The sequence below is a fragment of the Abrus precatorius genome, unplaced genomic scaffold (assembly GCF_003935025.1).
Source record: "Abrus precatorius isolate BTA unplaced genomic scaffold, Abrus_2018 Scaffold8, whole genome shotgun sequence".
Lineage (NCBI taxonomy): Eukaryota > Viridiplantae > Streptophyta > Magnoliopsida > Fabales > Fabaceae > Abrus > Abrus precatorius.
Genome location: NW_020874428.1, coordinates 4840060 through 4858915, shown reverse-complemented (window position 1 = coordinate 4858915; position 18856 = coordinate 4840060). Strand labels below are relative to the sequence as shown.

At 31.2% G+C, this 18856-nt stretch overlaps 2 protein-coding genes across 6 annotated transcripts; one reads left to right on the top strand and one right to left on the bottom strand.

The window, feature by feature from the left end:
• Positions 1–3900, top strand: LOC113846469 (protein NPGR1-like). The gene is made up of 6 exons (XM_027474790.1): positions 1–297; positions 862–1121; positions 1239–1497; positions 1729–2966; positions 3267–3414; positions 3498–3900. The coding sequence occupies exons 2-6, from the start codon at positions 930–932 to the stop codon at positions 3806–3808; spliced, it is 2148 nt and encodes a 715-aa protein (XP_027330591.1). The 5' UTR covers positions 1–297; positions 862–929; the 3' UTR covers positions 3809–3900.
• Positions 3161–7392, bottom strand: LOC113846471. 5 transcript variants are annotated; one of them, XM_027474792.1, is made up of 4 exons: positions 7049–7245; positions 5916–6021; positions 5592–5652; positions 4480–4739 (listed from the first exon to the last, which is right to left on the bottom strand). In XM_027474792.1, exons 1-3 carry the CDS (start codon positions 7159–7161, stop codon positions 5638–5640), a joined length of 234 nt encoding a protein of 77 aa, XP_027330593.1. In that variant the 5' UTR covers positions 7162–7245; the 3' UTR covers positions 4480–4739; positions 5592–5637. The 5 variants fall into 5 exon arrangements, with proteins under 5 accessions (XP_027330596.1, XP_027330593.1, XP_027330597.1 ...); XM_027474796.1 differs by having other exon boundaries at positions 4550–4739; positions 5597–5652; positions 7049–7216; XM_027474797.1 differs by lacking the exon at positions 4480–4739 and adding an exon at positions 4753–4885 and having other exon boundaries at positions 5597–5652; positions 7049–7216.
• Positions 7393–18856: the final 11464 nt, after the last annotated feature.

The window sequence follows — 18856 nt, the reverse complement described above, 5'->3', positions numbered from 1 at the left end:
AACATTCAACACACAACAAGAAAGAGAGAGATAAGGGGTGTTGTAAAAAATATATATATTAAAGTAAGATCTATGAATATAGTTCATTCATTACATAGGTTTAAGTTTTGGATTGGTTTTTGGGTGCTCTTTATTTATTAGGCTAAAAGGTTTTGAATTTTTTAAGGTGCTGTGTCTTTTAAACCAATGAGGAGCAGTTTCAAATAATCCAAACATAGAAACAGAAAGTTCAACAGAAGGGTAGCTTTCATGGCGTCCAACACTGATAAAGTTCAGGTCTTTGGAATATGAGCTATGGTAAGTCCAAAGCACTGTTCTCATTATTGTTTGTCTTGCTTTTTTTCACAGCTTTCACATGGCCTGTGTTCATCTGGAAAAAACTTTTGTTCTCTTCTCTTTCTTATGACACCCATCATTGCCTTTGAATAATATGTCATAGCTCTCTCTCTCTCTTCTCCTTTTTTTTTCCTGCCAACGAACTTGGTTGTTTGTTCCCATGAGTTATGCGGTTTGGTTTTCTGTTGCATGAAAGTGTTATTCTTTGCTTTATGTTTGGAGAAAAAAAATTGTCTGGAGTTGTCTAAAAGCCACGTTCTGATTTTCGTTGGCGTCTTGTCACTTGTGTTTTATCAACCATTTCGCGACACAGGTTGTGAAATTCAAAATTCAAGGTAAAAGGGTACTTTGTGGCATTCTTCATTTATTTACTTAAGACCAATGTTGTTCTAATTCTATAGGCCTAGGCATCAGATAGTGTCATAGTAAGCATATTGCATTCCTTTCATTTCAACTGTGTTTAAGTTCATCAATTTACGTATTGTAATGCATTGTTGACTTTTAACAGAAGCGTGTTTCTTCAAGGTGTTGTGTCCTTTGTGAAATCATCCACTGAGAAGGGAATTATACGAGTTTCACTTTGAAACGGAAAAATGTTGTGTGCTTGTTCCGGGGAGCAATTCAAATTTGAAGAGGCGCCACAGTCACCTGAGTCCTTGGCTACAAGGGACTTCTCTGCCAGTGGAATTTCTTCAAGGACTGGGGATTGGGAATCCAAATTTGATGAAACACAAGTCGAAGATGTAGAATCTACTCTAAAAGAAGCTCTCTCATTAAACTATGAGGTAAGGATTAATGTGTTTCTTTCTTGGTGAAATTATGATTCAAAGTAGCATGTGGGCATTTTCTGCTAATATAAGACGAGTGTTTAATTTTAACTTTCTCTTTTTGGTGAATTTAAGGAAGCTCGAGCTTTATTAGGGAGGCTTGAATATCAAAGAGGGAACTTTGATGCTGCTCTTCAAGTGTTTCAGGGTATAGATATCAAGGCTTTGACCCCAAGGATGATCAAGGCTATAGCTGAAAGAACCAAACTAAGAAAATCACGTTCCAAGCCAGATAATGTGCTTCCTAATGTGATGTCAATGCATTCAGTAAGCCTCCTTCTTGAGGCAATTTTGCTAAAAGCAAAATCCTTAGAAGAACTTGGGCAATACACCGGTATCACCACCTTCATAACTCTTTTTGTGTTTTACATGTTCTTGTATTTTGTTTGATTTATCATGCTCTTGCTTAAAGCTACAATTTTTGCGTGTATGACATTGAAAGTTCTGTTTTTTTATGAAGTGTATCTTGAACAATACTCCATATTAGAATCAATATCATAATTATATGAGTGGTTTGCCTCTCAATGGTGACAATTATAATTACTGCTGCTTTCTTGTTTACCAGAGGCTGCAAAGGAGTGTAGAATAATAGTGGATACAGTTGAATCTGCACTTCCTAATGGAATGTCTGAGGGTATTGGTGAAGATTGTAAGTTGCAAGAAATGTTCCACAAAGCATTGGAGTTACTTCCAAATTTATGGATCAAGGCAGGTTTTCTAGATGAAGCTGTCACTGCTCATCGGCGGGCGTTGGTCAAGCCCTGGAATTTGGAGCCACAGAGGTTGGCCTGTGTGCAAAAAGATTTAGCTACCACACTACTCTATGGTGGTGTTGAAGTAAACCTACCTTCTCAGTTGCAAGTGAAGGGTCTAACAACACCTATGAGTAATATTGAAGAAGCAATACTTTTGCTATTAATTCTCTCAGGAAAGATGATACTTCAGGAAATAGACTGGGATGCTGAAATAATGGATCATCTCACATTTTCGCTTTCAATTACTGGGATGTTTGAATCGTTGGCAGATCATGTGGAGCAGATCCTTCCAGGTATCTATGATCGAGCTGAGAGGTGGTACTTTCTTGCTCTTTGTTACAGTGCAGCAGGGAACAATGAAGTAGCCTTGAACCTTCTGAGAAAGGCTTGTGGTAGTTCTGAAGCAAGGCATAGACCCCATTTTCCTTCATTTTTGTATGGTGCAAACCTGTGTTCCCTGTATCCAAACCATGCTCATGAAGGCATTAAATTTTCACGGGAAGTTATTGATCTAGCCAAGCATCACAATGAGCATTTTTTGGGTCAAGGCAAAAAATTTCTTGGCATTTGCCATGGTGATGCTGCTAGAATATCTGTAGTGGATTCTGAAAGAGTTATATTTCAAAGAGAATCCTTGAACTTTCTAAATGATGCTGCTATAACGAAAAATGGTGATCCAGAAGTAATATTCAGCCTTGGACTGGAAAATGCAATTCAAAGGAATCTAAATGCAGCTTATGACAATATAATGATGTACTTAGACATGATGGCTGGAAGCTCAAGAAGAGGTTGGCAGTTGTTAGCACTCATAGTATCAGCTCAGCAGCGGTTTAAGGATGCGGAAACTGTAGTTGATTTTGCGATCGATGAGGCTGGGAGGACAGATCAATTAGAACTACTAAGACTGAAAGCTGTACTTCAAATTGCTCAGCAGCAACCCAAACATGCAATAGAAACCTACAGAATCTTGCTAGCAGTAATTGAAGCACAAAAGGAGCTTTGGCTTCAAGCTAAGAATTTAGATCAAGCACAAACATTCCGGCATGAGGTGTGTATTCTTGTTGAAGGGAATGACACAACTTAACCTCTCTTGTATATACTTGGATTAAAGTTAACTGCTTAGAAGCAATGGCTCTTGTCTTTTGGAAGTTGCATTTATGTTGAGATTAGTTAATTAAATTTGAAACCATTAACCAATACTCCTCTACCTTATTATATGCTAGAATTTTTCATTTTTTGTTGCCCAAGATCGTATGCATCAATATCACGAATTTATTGCTAGTGACAATTTTGAATATTGTTAGTTCCTGAGAAGAATTTCCCTGCTTGACCTTTTATCTCTTTGTAGGCATTAGCAGAACGAAGGTTGGAAATGGAAGCCTGGCAGGATTTGGCTACCATTTATGCAGATATTAGTTCCTTTCTTGATGCAAAAGCTTGTGTTGACAAGGCCCAGTTGATAGAATTTTTTTCTCCCAGAAGTTGGCATATTACAGGTATGTTTCTGTGTTTTGTGTTCATTACACCATGCATATTAACAAATCACTAATCTGCAATGAACTGGCTGTAACGATGGCAGGGACATTGTTTGAAGCTCAATCATTAAACAAGGAGGCCTTTGTTTCCTTCTCTGTCTCATTGTCAATTGAACCAGATTACATTCCCAGTATCATTTCAACTGCAAAATTATTGCTTAAACTTGGCATGCAATCACTTCCTCTTGCAAGAAGCTTTTTAATGAATGCTTTGCGAATAGAACCTACAAACCATGATGCATGGTTTAACCTTGGATTGGTTTCAAAAATGGAAGGTTCATTACAACAAGCAGCAGATTGCTTTCAAGCTGCATATGAGCTGAAGCTTTCAGCTCCAGTACAAAAGTTTGAGTGACTGAGGCATTGGGATAACTTCAATTTTTTGTGGTTGAGGGAAAGTGAGATCAACCAACAGTGTTATATAGAAAAACCATGACAGAAACTAATGGAAAAAAGAAAAAACAAAAAAAAAAAACCTCATTCCATGGTTACACTTGGTTTCAACATTTGTTCAAAAATGTGTAGCTAAATCTAGCTACTTAATTTTGGATTCTGGTTCAACGAAATGTCCTTGCACTTGACTAGTTAACACGAAAGGACAAGTTAAGTGGCAAGGACTTGCCCTTATAACTTACTGTCCCACAGCAGACTGTACTATATAGTTTTGATCTCCTACAAGGTGTTAGGTTAGGCTAAAATAGAACTCCGCATGTTTTATTTTGAAATAAACCCTTCACTTTAGGGAAGGTTATAAAACTCATTATTTAAAGCTCGTAGGAAGAATTTCTTCAAATGATTGGGTTAAGTGTCACTTTTAGTCCCACGATTATATATTTTTGTTTCTTTGATACGCTAAACGTATTTGATTCTTCGTAGTAGCCGAAGATGGATAGAAAAATATCAGGAAATATACCAGTTAGTCTAATTATTAATCTGAATAGATCCAATTTCTCCACTGTGACTAGTAATACTCGCGCCAAAGCTCATTCCTTATATGTAAGATGCTCAAAGCTGGAAGTAAGTACACAAATTGATGGCTTGAATTTTTATAGAAAGAGAATGGAGTTGCCAAAATATCATTGAAGAGGGAAAAAAACACTACATTCTCAACTTATCCCCATTTCCAGTCACCATGAATTCTTTACAAATTTACAATCAACAGAATATTTCTTGGTCTGGAAAACAACAATTCCACTTATGATACAATGGCAGTAAATATCTTTTGTTCATCTGTTGAACATGGGAAGCATGCGAAGCATAGAATTTCACGGGAGCTGTCATTAATACTGTAACACAAAAAAGAAAACTAAGGCAAAATGTTCTCCCACGAAATAAAGAGACATTTACATTCCATGAGGTCAAAAGTACTTGATATTTGTTTCTACTTTAACACTAAGTTACAAACATAATACATGGTCCTAATCAACACAACCTGAAGAAATCAGAGAGTTAACCTAATTCAACTGAGTTGGTAAGATTCAGTATGCAATTTGTTTTTTGTCTAGTTCAGAATCAAATTACTATATTATGATAATCCAGGAACGATGGAATATATTGATTGACATAAAACAAATCTTTTTGCTACCCTCCCCCTAGCATTCTAAATTTTTAATTGCTGTATTCACTGAAAAAGAGTGGTCAGTGTGTAGTTGAGTAGCATTTTGCAGACACTGTTATAATACTACATATGCAGGGCTTGAACAGAATGTCTAGGAAAATTTATAAATTTGATTATCATCAAAATTTTATTGAGATGCATACCAACAAAATCTTTTTCTTTTCAACCTTAATAAATGCCATCACTGCATTTTGGACAGTGAGGTGCATCGCTGTAAACAAACATTGAACTTCTGTTTATGTAAATCTTGTTTACAACCCAAAATAGACCTAACATGCTTGTTTGTTTTCCATAGGTTTCCTCACATTTTTCAAAATCGGTTCAGTCCAGTATAGGCAGAAACTCGCTTTTATTGTCCAATCTACTGTTCTACATAATTTCATATAGATGTTAATGCTATCTGTCTTAAAACAAATTCTGTCAATAAAAAATAGAGTTACTTTTTGTAGAACTTAAAACTAAACAAAATTGCATTACTAAATAAATAGGAAAACTAGAATTTATCAGATAGATTGTTCACCTTACAAGTAATAAAAAGTTGACTTTAACAAACAGAATGTCCAATCTCAACCCATTTGCCACTGCATCCACAAATGAAAGTGTCAAAACATATCATTAGTGAGGTCTAATAAATGTGTGTCGTACAAATCTATTTGATGATTGTTAGTCAAGAAGCATGGGCAAGAAAGAAGCATATTACAGGGAATGATATTTTTAAAGAAATTAAAGAACAAATTGCAACGAACACTTAATCAAGAAGCACTGGATCTATCTCTGGAATTATATGATGAAACTTTAGCATATTTAAAAAAAAATAAAAATGCAGCATCTTGAATCACCAAACCTTTAGAACTGGTTCGCCTTTGTTGGAACTTGCAGCTTGCTTTGCCATTCCTTGTTGCTGTGCACGTGCAGCTCTTCCTGCTGGAGAATTCTCAAATTGCTCTTGCCTGCAATTCCAAACAACACATATCAGTTAATCTACAGTTACTTATACAATCACTACCAAATAAAACACCATTATAACAACATTAAAATATCGTTTGTTTTCACCCCATCTCTAAAAGTAATCTTTATTTCATTATCTATTTGTTATTTACAGTAATCCTTGCACCCATTTTCTATTGACTTCCACAAACATGTCAGAACATTTAGTAATACCTCACTCATAGGACCGTCTTTTTCTGTTATCCTATCTAAAATCTTGCAATAACCTGAAAGGCCTTACTCACTCTCAAAAGTTAATTCATAGGAGGGAGGTTACCCAAGCCTTCTAAAGCATATTTTGGTTCATTTCCTAGTTGATGTGGGATATCTTAACACACACTCGTCACACCTAAGACTAGACATCTAGTGTGTGAAGTTTTGTAGGACTGGACATTTGCAAGTGGCCCAACAGGATTGGACATTTGTGGGCAACCTAGCATTAAGCTAACTCATAGAAGAAGGATTATCCAAGCCTCAAGCCTTATAAAGAATATTCTGACTCTATTCCTAGTTCAATGGGAGATATCTTAACAATATCAATGTATGACAGTCAAGGATGAGAAGCAGCAATGAACTCTATGAACAAAATTAAGGCTTGGAACTGTAAAGCAATATATTATATTCAATTGAAGTTTAGACAATAGTTACCAAAATTCAGTTTGTTTATTTTTTTTTTTTCAAATTGGGGTTTACTATTGTTCTGAAGGGATAGAAGAGCAAAAAGCGTGATTGCCGAGATATAAAGCAAAAGGGCAAACAAAAGCAGATGCATATTTTTTTTTTCATACATAATGATAGCAAAAATAGATTAATCTACACAAGTACACTAAGCAAGATTCTAAAATACCATGTGGGTTCACAAATAAAAACCCAAATCAGTTTTTTAATTTATAATTTTTGCAGGAATAAAGTGGTTAATTAAGATCATAGAATATTCTTCTTGAAATTAAAAAGGAAAAAAGAAAGTTTGAGAAATGGACAAAGGTAAACCTTTTCTGTGCGGCTTCAGCGGCTTTGGCACGCGCTTCTTCGGAGGCCAATCTCTCTTCTTCCTTGGTCATGCGTTTGTCGCCTGCGCCGAAGCAACCAAAGCAAAGACCCATCTTTGATGTTTTCTCTCTCTTTCTCTCTTTCTGTGTTGTGTTCTGCGCTTCACCTTCTCTTCCAATCTCTGGTTATTTTATTTTATTTTTTGGACCTTGTCACCTTATCTTATATATTGTGGATTAGCAAATTACTATGTTAATTCATATTAATATTTCTTTTTTATGTGGTACCTCATATTAATTACTACAAAAAAATGAACAAACATTGCAAATTTAAGGGTAGACGTTAAGCTCTCCTAGCCCATGTTTATTCCGCGTTAAGTTGGTGTCATCCCTATTTTCCGTTGAAGCCTCGGGATGATTATGACACATTAATTGTGAATAAAACTATATTAAATAATAATATAATAACTAATTTTTCTAATACGTGTCAAACAGAACGTGTTAAGAATAAATATACTCTATTAATGTACATATAGAATATTTTTATAATTTTAAAATGATAAATATTTTAATGTAAATAAGAATATTATAAAATTGTATAATTAGTGTATAAAAATTAAATGTATATTAAAATTATTTTTTTATTTTTAAATATTGTGAGTATCTATTAAATTTTGTGAGTTAAGCTAAATTAATATTTTTTAATCTATTTTTTAAAATGAAGCAAACTAACTACTTTGTAAGTTTTTTTTTTTATAACTCAACTTACCAAAAGTTTATTATACATATTCATTTATTTTACACGTTGATTTTTGAGTTATGGTTTATTTTAATTACTTGAATTTATTTTTAATACTAATTTCTAATTTTAAAACTCAAAACAAATATCTTTATACATATTAGTTAATAAAGAAAAATTAAAAATTCAGTAACTACTTGTTAGTTAATTATTTGATATATATTTTGTTATTTTGACTTTTTGCTTGGACTTTTTTGTATAAATTTTTTTGTATATATTATTTTAATATAAAATAGGGTCATTTTTTTATTATGATTTTTCTAAAATAAAATTATAAAAATATAATATTTTTTACAAAATTACATAAATATGATGTATATAAAAATGCCAATGGCGATTTTAAGGCGCAAAAAAATAAAATTTGATAAAGTAAACTCGTCATTGCTAATTTTACAGTACAAAACAACTTTTATTTGTTGGAAAAGCATTAACTTTTTTAAACTCGCTAATAGCGATTTTTTACCAATGTAAATTTTCAAAAAATGTTATAAAATGTCATTAGCGATTTTTATTTGATAAGGCTATAAATACTAGAATTCTTTGCAATTCGTCTCTACAAGTTCTTAGAGAGTGTGTGTGAAGCTTGTGTGTTTATGAAAAGAAAAAATGAGTGTGTCTGTTGTAATTTATTTTAACGATGAGATTATACCAAATACAGCGAAAGCATGTCATTTGCATGCGAGAAACCAACATGTGTGTAAATTCCATATAATGTATCATTTGAAGATTTAAAGCGTTGGCTTTGTCAATATGTTCATGAAGTTTTGTTTCTAAAAATAGTGGAAAGTGTTATGTATCGATATCCAGTGTCGATATTTGGCAGTTTTATGCAATATCATTTGATTCCAATAACCAACGATGATGACATTCAACAAATGTTTCAGATACATCAACAACGTCATCCTCCAAGTGGTACGGTTGATTTGTATGTTGTTTTCAAAAGTAATGAAGTTCAATAAAAATTTGTCATGCTATTAGAGAACAACAGTGAAAGTGATGACTATGACGTTGAAGGAGATTATCAAAGTGATGAGAAAAGCGATGAGGATCTTGATGATGATGTTGATGAAGAGGAGCCCCATATGGGTGGGCAACATTCTTTTGGCGAGCCACCCTTCATGCGTGAATTAGATCTTAATTCTATGAATACTTCTAAATTTTTGGAGTATGCAAACTTATGTATGTGAAATTTGTAATTATATTAGTGAAATTAATTTTAGTTTTGTTAATTAGTTTATGTTTGCTATTAATAGGTGACACATAGATAGATGATGAACTGCATGTTGGAAAGCAATTCAGTGACAAAGAAGCTGTTATAAAAATAGTAAAGCATTACAGTATATCAAAAGGAGTGGATTACAAAGTGTTAGAATCAGAACCAAATACTTTTTATTGCAAATGTGTAAGATATGACTTAAATTGCAGCTAATTTTTTTGAGCTAGTTTCAGGAAGAATGAGTATTTTTAGAAAATCCAAAAATATAATAGTCCATACACTTGTACTGTTAGAATCATTTATCAAGATCACAGAAAGTTAGATACAGACACAATTGCTAAATGTATAAAACCAATGGTAGAATATGATCCTTCTTTTAAAATCAAAGTAGTGATTGGGAAAATCCAGTCTCGATTTAGGTATACGATAAGTTATCGAAAAGCTTAGTTAGAAAAACAAAAGGCAATTGAAAATGTATTTGATCAGTGGAAAGCCTCATTTGAAACTTTGCTGCAATGGTGCATAGCAATGTGTGATGCTATTCGAGGATCTGTTTTGAAATTAGATGTTGCAGAGGCTTATCGCAATGGTAAAATAGTTCCTAATGTTCAAATACTATGATGAGTATTTTGGAGTTTTGGTCCTTGCATTAGAGCATTGCAAAGGAGTTCTACTAGTGGCTGTTGCACAAGATGAAAATAGAATATATTGTCGATTGCATTTGCTGTTATTGAGGGTGAGACAACAAATGGTTAGAGTTTTTTCCTAGAAAATTTATAAAAATATGTTGTTACTAAAGATGGTGTTGGTATAATTTCTGATCGTCAAGAGTCAATTATAGCAGCAATAAGAAGAAGCAATGGCCAGTGGGAACCTCCAAGAGCACTCTAAATGTATTGTATTAGGCGCATTGCTAAATTTTTTTTCAAAGATTCAAGGCTCCTAACTTGCATAAACTTGTTATTCGTATGGGTAATTAACCTCATTTCCTTATTTGAAGTAATACAATGTACTTGTTTTTAGATGACAATGTTTATGCTTATGAAATTTGAATTTGTTATTTACAAGTTACTCAAGAACTGAGCATGAATTTAATATTTATTATGAGCGAATATAGAAGCGTGGACAAATTTATATAGACTGGCCTAATGAAATTTCACGAGAAAAATGAGTTTTAGCATTTGATGGCAGACATCAATGGGGCCATATGACAACAAATCTCGTTGAATGCATTAATTCTGTATTGAAAGGTGCTCGCAATTTCCCTATTACAACACTTATTCGAGCTACATACTTCCGATTGGCACAATTGTTTGCACGTAAAGGGAGTGAGGCTTATGCACGTAAGAATGTTGGACATTTGTTCTCAAAAAATATAACAAGTCGTTTTCAATCAAACTAGCATGGCTCAAGAAACCTTCGTGTCACTCAGTTTGATAGACGCAATGAGACTTTTCATATTCAAGATTTATCCAACAACTAGGAATATAGAGTTCATCTAAAACAAAATTATTATGATTGTGGAAATATTCAAACTAATAGATATCCATGTCGCCACGTCATTGCTGCTTGTTGTAGTCAAAACATTGACTGGCGTGCTTATGTGAATGAAGTCTATACAATCAATGAAGTGTGCAAAGTCTACAAGAAAGAATTCGGAGTTGTCGGGAATGAATTGAAGTGGCGCAAATATCAAGGACAACTCTGCCTTAAAGCGTACTTTAAAAGGTCGTCCAAAATCAACTTGTTTTCTTAATGAAATGGACGAGCGACAAATGAGGCAGCCACGACGCTGTAGTCTTTGTCGAGGTGAAAACCATAGTCGTAGCGGTTGTTCTAATGCTCTTGGCCCTAGTTCATAGTGTGGAGTAATGATGTTTTGCTTGTTATATTGTTATTGATTGTGATGAACATCAGTTTCTTTTATATTAATGTATTGTTATTGGTATCTTGTAATTTTTTAACTTATTCGATTATGTTAATTTACAATTACATGACCAACCACATTTTAGTAACTTCTATTTAAATTTAAACACATAGTGACAATAATAAGATTTAAATAAATAACATTACATTACAAATATAATGTAGAACAAGATTTAATAAACACATACTAACAATAATAAGATTTTGTTGACAAATGCAGAAACCACTAATAACTTAATAACAATATTACATTACAAACAAACACCACTCATAGTAAGATGTAGTAAATAACAACATTACATTACAGACATTGTCACTGATACAAAAATCACTACTAAATTTAATTACTATCCTCTTTTTTCTTTTTCTTTTTTATTAATGAAGGACTATATCTATCAGAAGGCTGTGTAAAGGGACGTAACATGCGAGAAAGAAATTCCCTTCGTTTATCTGGTTGACTTGCATCCTCTTGTGTGTCTACGTCCTCATTTGTTGCATCCCCATCTGCTTGGGGTTTTGACTCTTGTACATTTTCTGATGATTGGGTATCTATATATTCTTGAGGTGTGAAATCCCATGAGCTAATCGGCATAGACCATTGCACAGGTAGAGCATCATACACTAGTTCTAGTCGATATACATTCTTCTTATGTACATAAACATCTTCCATAGTTGGTTCTTCATTTAAATGAAAGTTTGGAGCCAAATTGCTTTGGGAAGGTGAAGTTGGATCTATCATAAAATCATATGTTGAAATAAATCCATGAGAAAATTCACTGGTTCTACTACAATCAACTGACCTTCGACCTTTTTTCTGCCTGCTTATTCTACCACATCCAAAATCTACCCTACCTGTAAACATACGTCCTTGTTGTGGTTATAGTGATTGTTCATCCCATTGAAAAGGTTGCCGCTCATTCCTTTCAGGTGACCAATAACACTATTGATTTGGTTGTAAAGAAGCTGTTGGAATATCTTATGGCTAGATAGGCGGTGCATCCATAGGAATGTCATCATGCTCAGAAAATGATGGCTCTATAGGCAACAATCATTATTGAGGTGCTAGGTCTTGCATTTGTGGGGATAACTATAACCAATCCATTGCATACAATGTGTACCATGCACAATATTCATTAGAAGAATAGAAATTTTGAGGCTGAACTTCTTCTAAAATATATTCATATCGATGCTCCTACATTGTTACCCACTCATGATGTATGACTATCCAATCCTTTGGTTCTTTTGCTCCATGTAGGTCTCTGTTATGGACTCCTTCAAGTTATTGGGGTTGAAGAGGAATAAGCTGAACATATCCAAATTGAAGTATCACACGGTCGGTTGCATGTCACTCTATAACTTCAAAATATATAAGAGGACTAACAGTTGATCACACTTGTTGTTCATGCCTCACTTCATCTGGAGTTATTGCATCAATTTCGTCGTCTAAATATGGTGTGCACAAAAACTGCAATATACAAAATTCAGTAGTGTTAATTCCTATTAAGAAAGATTTGTATAGATATCATGATGTAATATAATAATAAAATTTAGTAAAACTCTTTACCTCATTAACTTCCATTTGATCCAATACTAATCTAATATTCTGAAGATTCTTAAATAGAGTATTTGCTTGATATCTAAAGTGTCTCCATCTAAGAGCAAGTGGAAATATTATTGGTTATCCTAGGATTGGAGCCAGCCATGGGAGGTGATGTCATGCCCACACTTGCAAAAGTATCAAGCAGCCACAAATTTCTTTAGCATCATGTCTAGAAGCACGATCCAACCAGATAAAGAGAGGCCAAACATATTGATCTCCAACTGTATTTGTCAATTTCATTCACATTTGTTAACAACTGCAAGAACTTTAGATGTACCACTGAATTACTTTTATTTGGCATCAAAACATGTCCCAACAAGGAAAGAATATACCCACGAACATGTTGTAACATAATGTCATAATTCAAAGGAAGCCAACCAAGATGTTGTGATAATTACTTTAATCTAATTTTTGATCTGTCAATGCCGTTTGAATCAGGTCGGCCTTCTATTAAATTTTCACACATAACTGTTGCACCATTGATCTTAAGTCTAAGTAACATATAAACATCTTGTAATGTAATTGTGCATTCTCCAACAACTAGGTGAAATGTGTGTTTCAGGCTTCTAACGTTCTATAAGTATATTTACAAGTGAACTGTTTATTTGTATTTGACAAAGTTGAGAAATTCGATCAAAGTCATTATGCTGTAAAATTTTCATAATTTCTATTCTTAGAGGCGTTATCAACAAGTGATGAGAGCGTAACAATCTCATCACCTGTTATAAATAATATAAAAAACATTATTGAAATACATTATCTATATTAAATAACTCATACAAAATATTTATAAATTATAATTATTTAAAATACAATAAATAATTATTAGAAAATGTAGTAATTACTTGTTATTAATTATTTTAAATTAACTCTCAGATTTTATTAAAATATTTTATGCATGCAAATAATTTTTTACTAATTAATTTATTTATTATAAATTGCCCTAAATCATTTCATAGAAAATTAAAACATATTTAATAAATTTGAAACAAATTCAAAATAATTACTATTTAAATTATAATTATTTAAAATGTAATAAATAATTATTAAAAAATATAGTAATTACTTGTTATTAATTATTTTTAAATTAACTCTAATATTCTATTAAAATATTTTATGCATGTAAATAATTTTTTACTAATTAATTAATTTATTATAAATTGCTCTAACTCATTCCATAGAAAATTTAAAAATATTTAATAAATTTGAAACAAATTCAAAATAATTACTATTTAAATTATAATTATTTAAATATAATAAATAATTATTAGAAGACATAGTAATTACTTGTTATTAATTATTTTAAATTATCTCTCAAATTTTATTAAAATATTTTATGCATTCAAATTATTAATTATTAATTAATTTATTTATTATAAATTATCCTAACTCATTTTGTATGAAACTGAATATATTTAATCAATTTAAAAGAAATTCAGAATAATTACTATTTAAATTATAATTATAATTATTTAAAATACAAAAAATAATTATTAAGAAATATAGTAATTACTTATTATTAATTATTTTAAATTAACTTTCAAATTTTATTAAAATATTTTATGCATGCAAATAATTAATTACTAATTAATTCAGTAATTATAAATTATCCTAACTCATTCCATATAAGACTTAACTAATTTATTACTAAATTAACCTAACTAATTTTATAGAAAAATTCTTATAATATAATACATAAAAATCTTAAAATTAACATAATACATTAAATAATTATTATTAAATTAACCTAATTAATTTTATTGAAAAATTACCTTATAATATAATAATATTAAAAAAATCTTTAAATTAACATAATAGATTAATGATAATATATAAATATATATATTAAAATACACATTAAAAATACATTAAATAAAATTATAAAACTTACATTTAAATTCTGAATTTGTTCAAAAATATTTTCTTAAATCAACGGTTGTATCTTTCACCATTTTTTTAAAATTTTTTTTCTAATTTCCTACTATCTCTCTCACACCCTTCTTCTTCTTCTTCTTCTTCTTCTTCAGGCCTTCTTCTTATTCAACAGAAAAGTTCTTTTCTTCCTATTTATAATATCCCTCTCCCGCATGGAGCATCAGTCCAGGCATATATAAAGAGCATAAATTACCAATAATGATTTTAATAGTCTTTATTGCTACAATTATCTACAACGCATGATAAATAGAGTCAAAACTCGTTGATGGTAATTTTACAGTGTTCAGAGCTTAATCTTGTCATGTTTATGTGCATTGCAGTGTTTGCTCTTGCTTAAAAATGTCCTTGGCGATTTTAGCTCTTGACCAGCATCAAAATCGCCATTTGCAATTTTACAAGAACATGAAACTGTAGTTTGTTCAGATTAAAATCGCCATTAGTGTTTTTGTGGGGACCAAAAATTGCAGTCTGCATTCTGTCATGGTACTATTCATAGTCAAATCGTCATTTACGTTTTTTCCCAATATTCCGATAATAATATGAAAAAGACCATATTTCTGAACTTCTTTTCTTAATATACCATATTCAAATCACTTTCCCTAAAATAAACAATTTTCAATTTTATTCATATTCTTTTATGCTATCAAATAATTTTTTTGTAAGACTTTGTCGCACTTATTTCTTTCACACATTCATACTCTTTTATTAACTTCTCTTGCCTTTATTCATGGCTGAAGAAAAAAAATCAATCAAAAGAAAAGTCTCATTGAAAGATAAAGACCAATCACAAAACTTGTGAAATGCATATTATCTTTATCCAAGAGAAAAATTAATCACCATTATTGTTGACCCTCAACTGAATGGGCCAATTATCATTCTTTTAGCAAGAACTGCAATGTTGTCCAAGAACAAACACAAATTTCTTAATGGTTCCATTAAGAAACTTGATGAAAGCAACTCAATTAAACTTGATGCAACATTATTATATCTTGGATCATGAAAACACTTGTTCTTAAGATTGCATACTGTTATATATATAGATGATGCTTAAGAACTGTGATAAGATTTAAAGGATTGATTTTCGAATGGCAATCATTTTAGGATCTTCAATCTTCTCCAAGATGTCAATTATATCAAGCAAGGTGAACAAAATGTCTTTGTATTCTACATTAACCTAAAAATGTTATGGAAAGAATTGAAAATTTTGAGGTTAAATAAAATGCTCATGTGATCCTATAAAGACTATCAAGAAACAAAGAGATGTTGAATATGGACTATGCTTTTTAAAGGGATTGAATGATATGTGAGGAGTTAGATTCTTATAATGTAAGATCTTCTGTTAATAAAGAAAGCCTTTTACTTGCTAATGCAACAAGAAAGACAATGCACAAGATCAATGGGATCAAGAGTTTTTCCTACTATTGTGGACCAAAATTATGGTTGGAGAAGGTTCTACAATGGGAAGAGAAAAAATTCAAGGTCGCCAAGGGAGAGGTAGATCAAACCAAAGAGGAGGAGATGAAGGAAATTTTAAGGTATGTAACTTCTCTGGAAAAGAAGGACAAATAGTGGAAATATGTTACTTTAAGCATGTCTTTCCACCAAGCTTCAAATTCAAAAAATGTCTCTTAATCCTTTTGTTAATGCTTTGAGTTCAAAATACAATTGTGATGTTTACAAACCTCTATGAGTCAAAATTGTGAATGTTTTGATTTTTTCAAAGATCTTACATAATAATAGTACACACAAGTCATTAAAATAGTCAAGAAAACTGATATTTAGGAAAAATGAAACAAAATTAACCAAGTTTCTCCCTATACTTAAGATGACACTCAAACTCATAAAAAAAAATTAAGTAATCTTCTTGGACTCAATGTTTGGATTTTAGATATTGGGGCCACTGATCATGTCATAAATTTCCTTGAAAATTATATTACTTCCCATTACATAGATTTTATCCAAGTTAGCCTGCTTAATAGAGTTGTCACCTATGCTAACTTTCTTGAAACTTTTGCTTTCACCAATAATTTTTATCTTGATAATATTCTTTATATAACATATTTTCAATTTAATCTTATATGTATTAAGAGTTTAGGGTTTAATCTTATATTTAATCTAATTGAAATGTTGAATTATTTTTTAATTTTTGAAAAATCCTTGTGTCATGTATGATATGACTTCTTTAAGGATAATTGGTCTAACTAGAGTGAACAAGAACTTATACATATTGCAGGAACCTAATAAATTTCTGTTAAGAATGATGTGTTGAATAATCACACTATGTTTGACTTATGGCACTTTAGGTTAGGTCACCATCTGCTAAGATTTTACATCATATCAGACAACAATTTTCTTATGTACATTTTGATTCTGTAAAAATATGTGACTATTATTATTTGGAAAAACAATAAAAACTTTCTATTCCTATTAGTAATACTAAAACATTGTTTGTTTTGATCTCATACACATGGATATCTAAGAACCTATATCTGTCACATCCATGCATGGTTATTGGTTATAATTTTTTTTTTATTGTTATTGATGATTACTCTAGACATATGTGATTTTATTTTATTTTTGTGTGTGTGAAATCTAAATTGGAAACTAGAAGTTTAATTGATTTCTTTAATTGTATTTATACTCAATTTGGTACGAGAATAAAAAATATAATAAGTGATAATAGGATTGAAAATGTCATGCATCTATTTTTGCTAAGCATGGTATACTTACCAAACATCTTATGTTGAGACTCTCCACAACAAAATTTTATTGTGGAAAGGTAACACAGACACGTTGTCATCATTAGAACCTTGTTATTTCATTCTTATTTGTCTAATATTTTTTGAAATTTTACTATTATGAATGTTGTCCATTTAATCAACAAACTTCCTTGATCAGTTCTGCAAGGTAAATCTATTTTCCAAATTTTATACAATGAACATCCTACCTTGTTAAATCTAAAGGTTTTTGGAAGTTTATGTTAAGCTTCTACTTTGACTCAAAGAAAGAGTAAGCTTGATCCTAAGACCATGAAGTATGTTTTTCTTTGTTTTAAAACTATAAATAAAGGTTACATAGTCATGGATATTGGTAGTTGACATATTTCTATTAATAGGCATGTAATTTTCTATGAATTTTTTTTTTCCTTTTAAACCACATAAATCAAATACAAATGAAAATTTTAATAATATTTTTCAATTTTAACATAGATAATCTTCCTTCATAAGGAATTGATATTGTTATTACTGATTCACTTTTTGTTTCTATTTCTGATCTTAATATTATTTAGGAACCTATCAAGAGATTTGTCAGAACTAAAAGCTCATCTGCCTACTTTTCACACACTCATTGCAACCTTTTGTACAACACTGATTTTGTTAACAACATAACAATTAAACATCCACTATGTTTGTTCTTTCCATCTTTTCTCGAATTGAACCTAATTCCTATCATCAAGATAGTAAAGATGAAAAATGGATACAAGCCATGCAAAATGAGCTCTAAACCTTGGCTGAAAATAAAACTTGATTCATTGTTCTTATTCCTCTTGGAACATACTCATTGGTTCAAAATGAGTATATATAAAAAAATATAAATTTAATGGGTCAATTGAAAGGTATAAGTCCATATTAGTGGCAAAAGACATCACCCAAATAAAAGGTCTAGAATATTTTTATACTTTTGTTCCTATGACAAAATTAAGTATTGTTAAGCTTCTTATAGTAATAGACAAATAATGTCTTCTTACATGATAACTAAGATGTTTACATGAAAATTATCTAAGAACTCATTTTTCCTTCACCAAATTTTGGTTATAAACTTCACAAATTCCTATGTGGCTTGAAACAAGCTAGCATGCAATGGCTTGGTAAACTGTTCTCTTACTTAATAGTCTTAGTTACCAATAATCTTTAAATGATCACTCCTTTTTCACAAAATCTAATGATGACTTATTTTTATTTTTTTTTAGTATATGTTGATGACTTAATTTTAGCAAGTAACAACCTTTCTAAAATTGAATCTATTAAGAAGAAACTAGATAATCAATTTACAATTAAAGATTTAGGTCTTTTTACATATTTTCTTAGTTTAGAAGTTGTAAGATCTCATCTTGACATCACCCTATTTCAAAGAAAATATGTTTTGGATCCCCTTGCTAACACCGATTATCTTGCAGCAAAACCTATTCCTACCCTTATGACTAAGCCACATGAAGTCAAACCAATTGAAGAAGGACTTTATCCTAATGTAGCAAGATATACGAGGCTTATTGGAAAACTACTCTACCTAACTATAACTAGGCTTGACATCTCTTTTGTTATTCAACAGCTTT

What these genes read in the sequence shown, in the direction of transcription:
- LOC113846469 (XM_027474790.1), top strand. Translation starts at nt 930, where the DNA reads ATGTTGTGTGCTTGTTCCGGGGAGCAATTCAAATTTGAAGAGGCGCCA. An exon ending in CTCTCTCATTAAACTATGAG is followed by an intron (nt 1,122 to 1,238) that starts GTAAGGATTAAT and finishes GGTGAATTTAAG; the next exon opens with GAAGCTCGAGCTTTATTAGG. An exon ending in AGAACTTGGGCAATACACCG is followed by an intron (nt 1,498 to 1,728) that starts GTATCACCACCT and finishes CTTGTTTACCAG; the next exon opens with AGGCTGCAAAGGAGTGTAGA.
- LOC113846471 (XM_027474795.1), bottom strand. Translation starts at nt 7,161, where the DNA reads ATGGGTCTTTGCTTTGGTTGCTTCGGCGCAGGCGACAAACGCATGACC. An exon ending in GCTGAAGCCGCACAGAAAAG is followed by an intron (nt 6,022 to 7,048) that starts GTTTACCTTTGT and finishes TTGGAATTGCAG; the next exon opens with GCAAGAGCAATTTGAGAATT.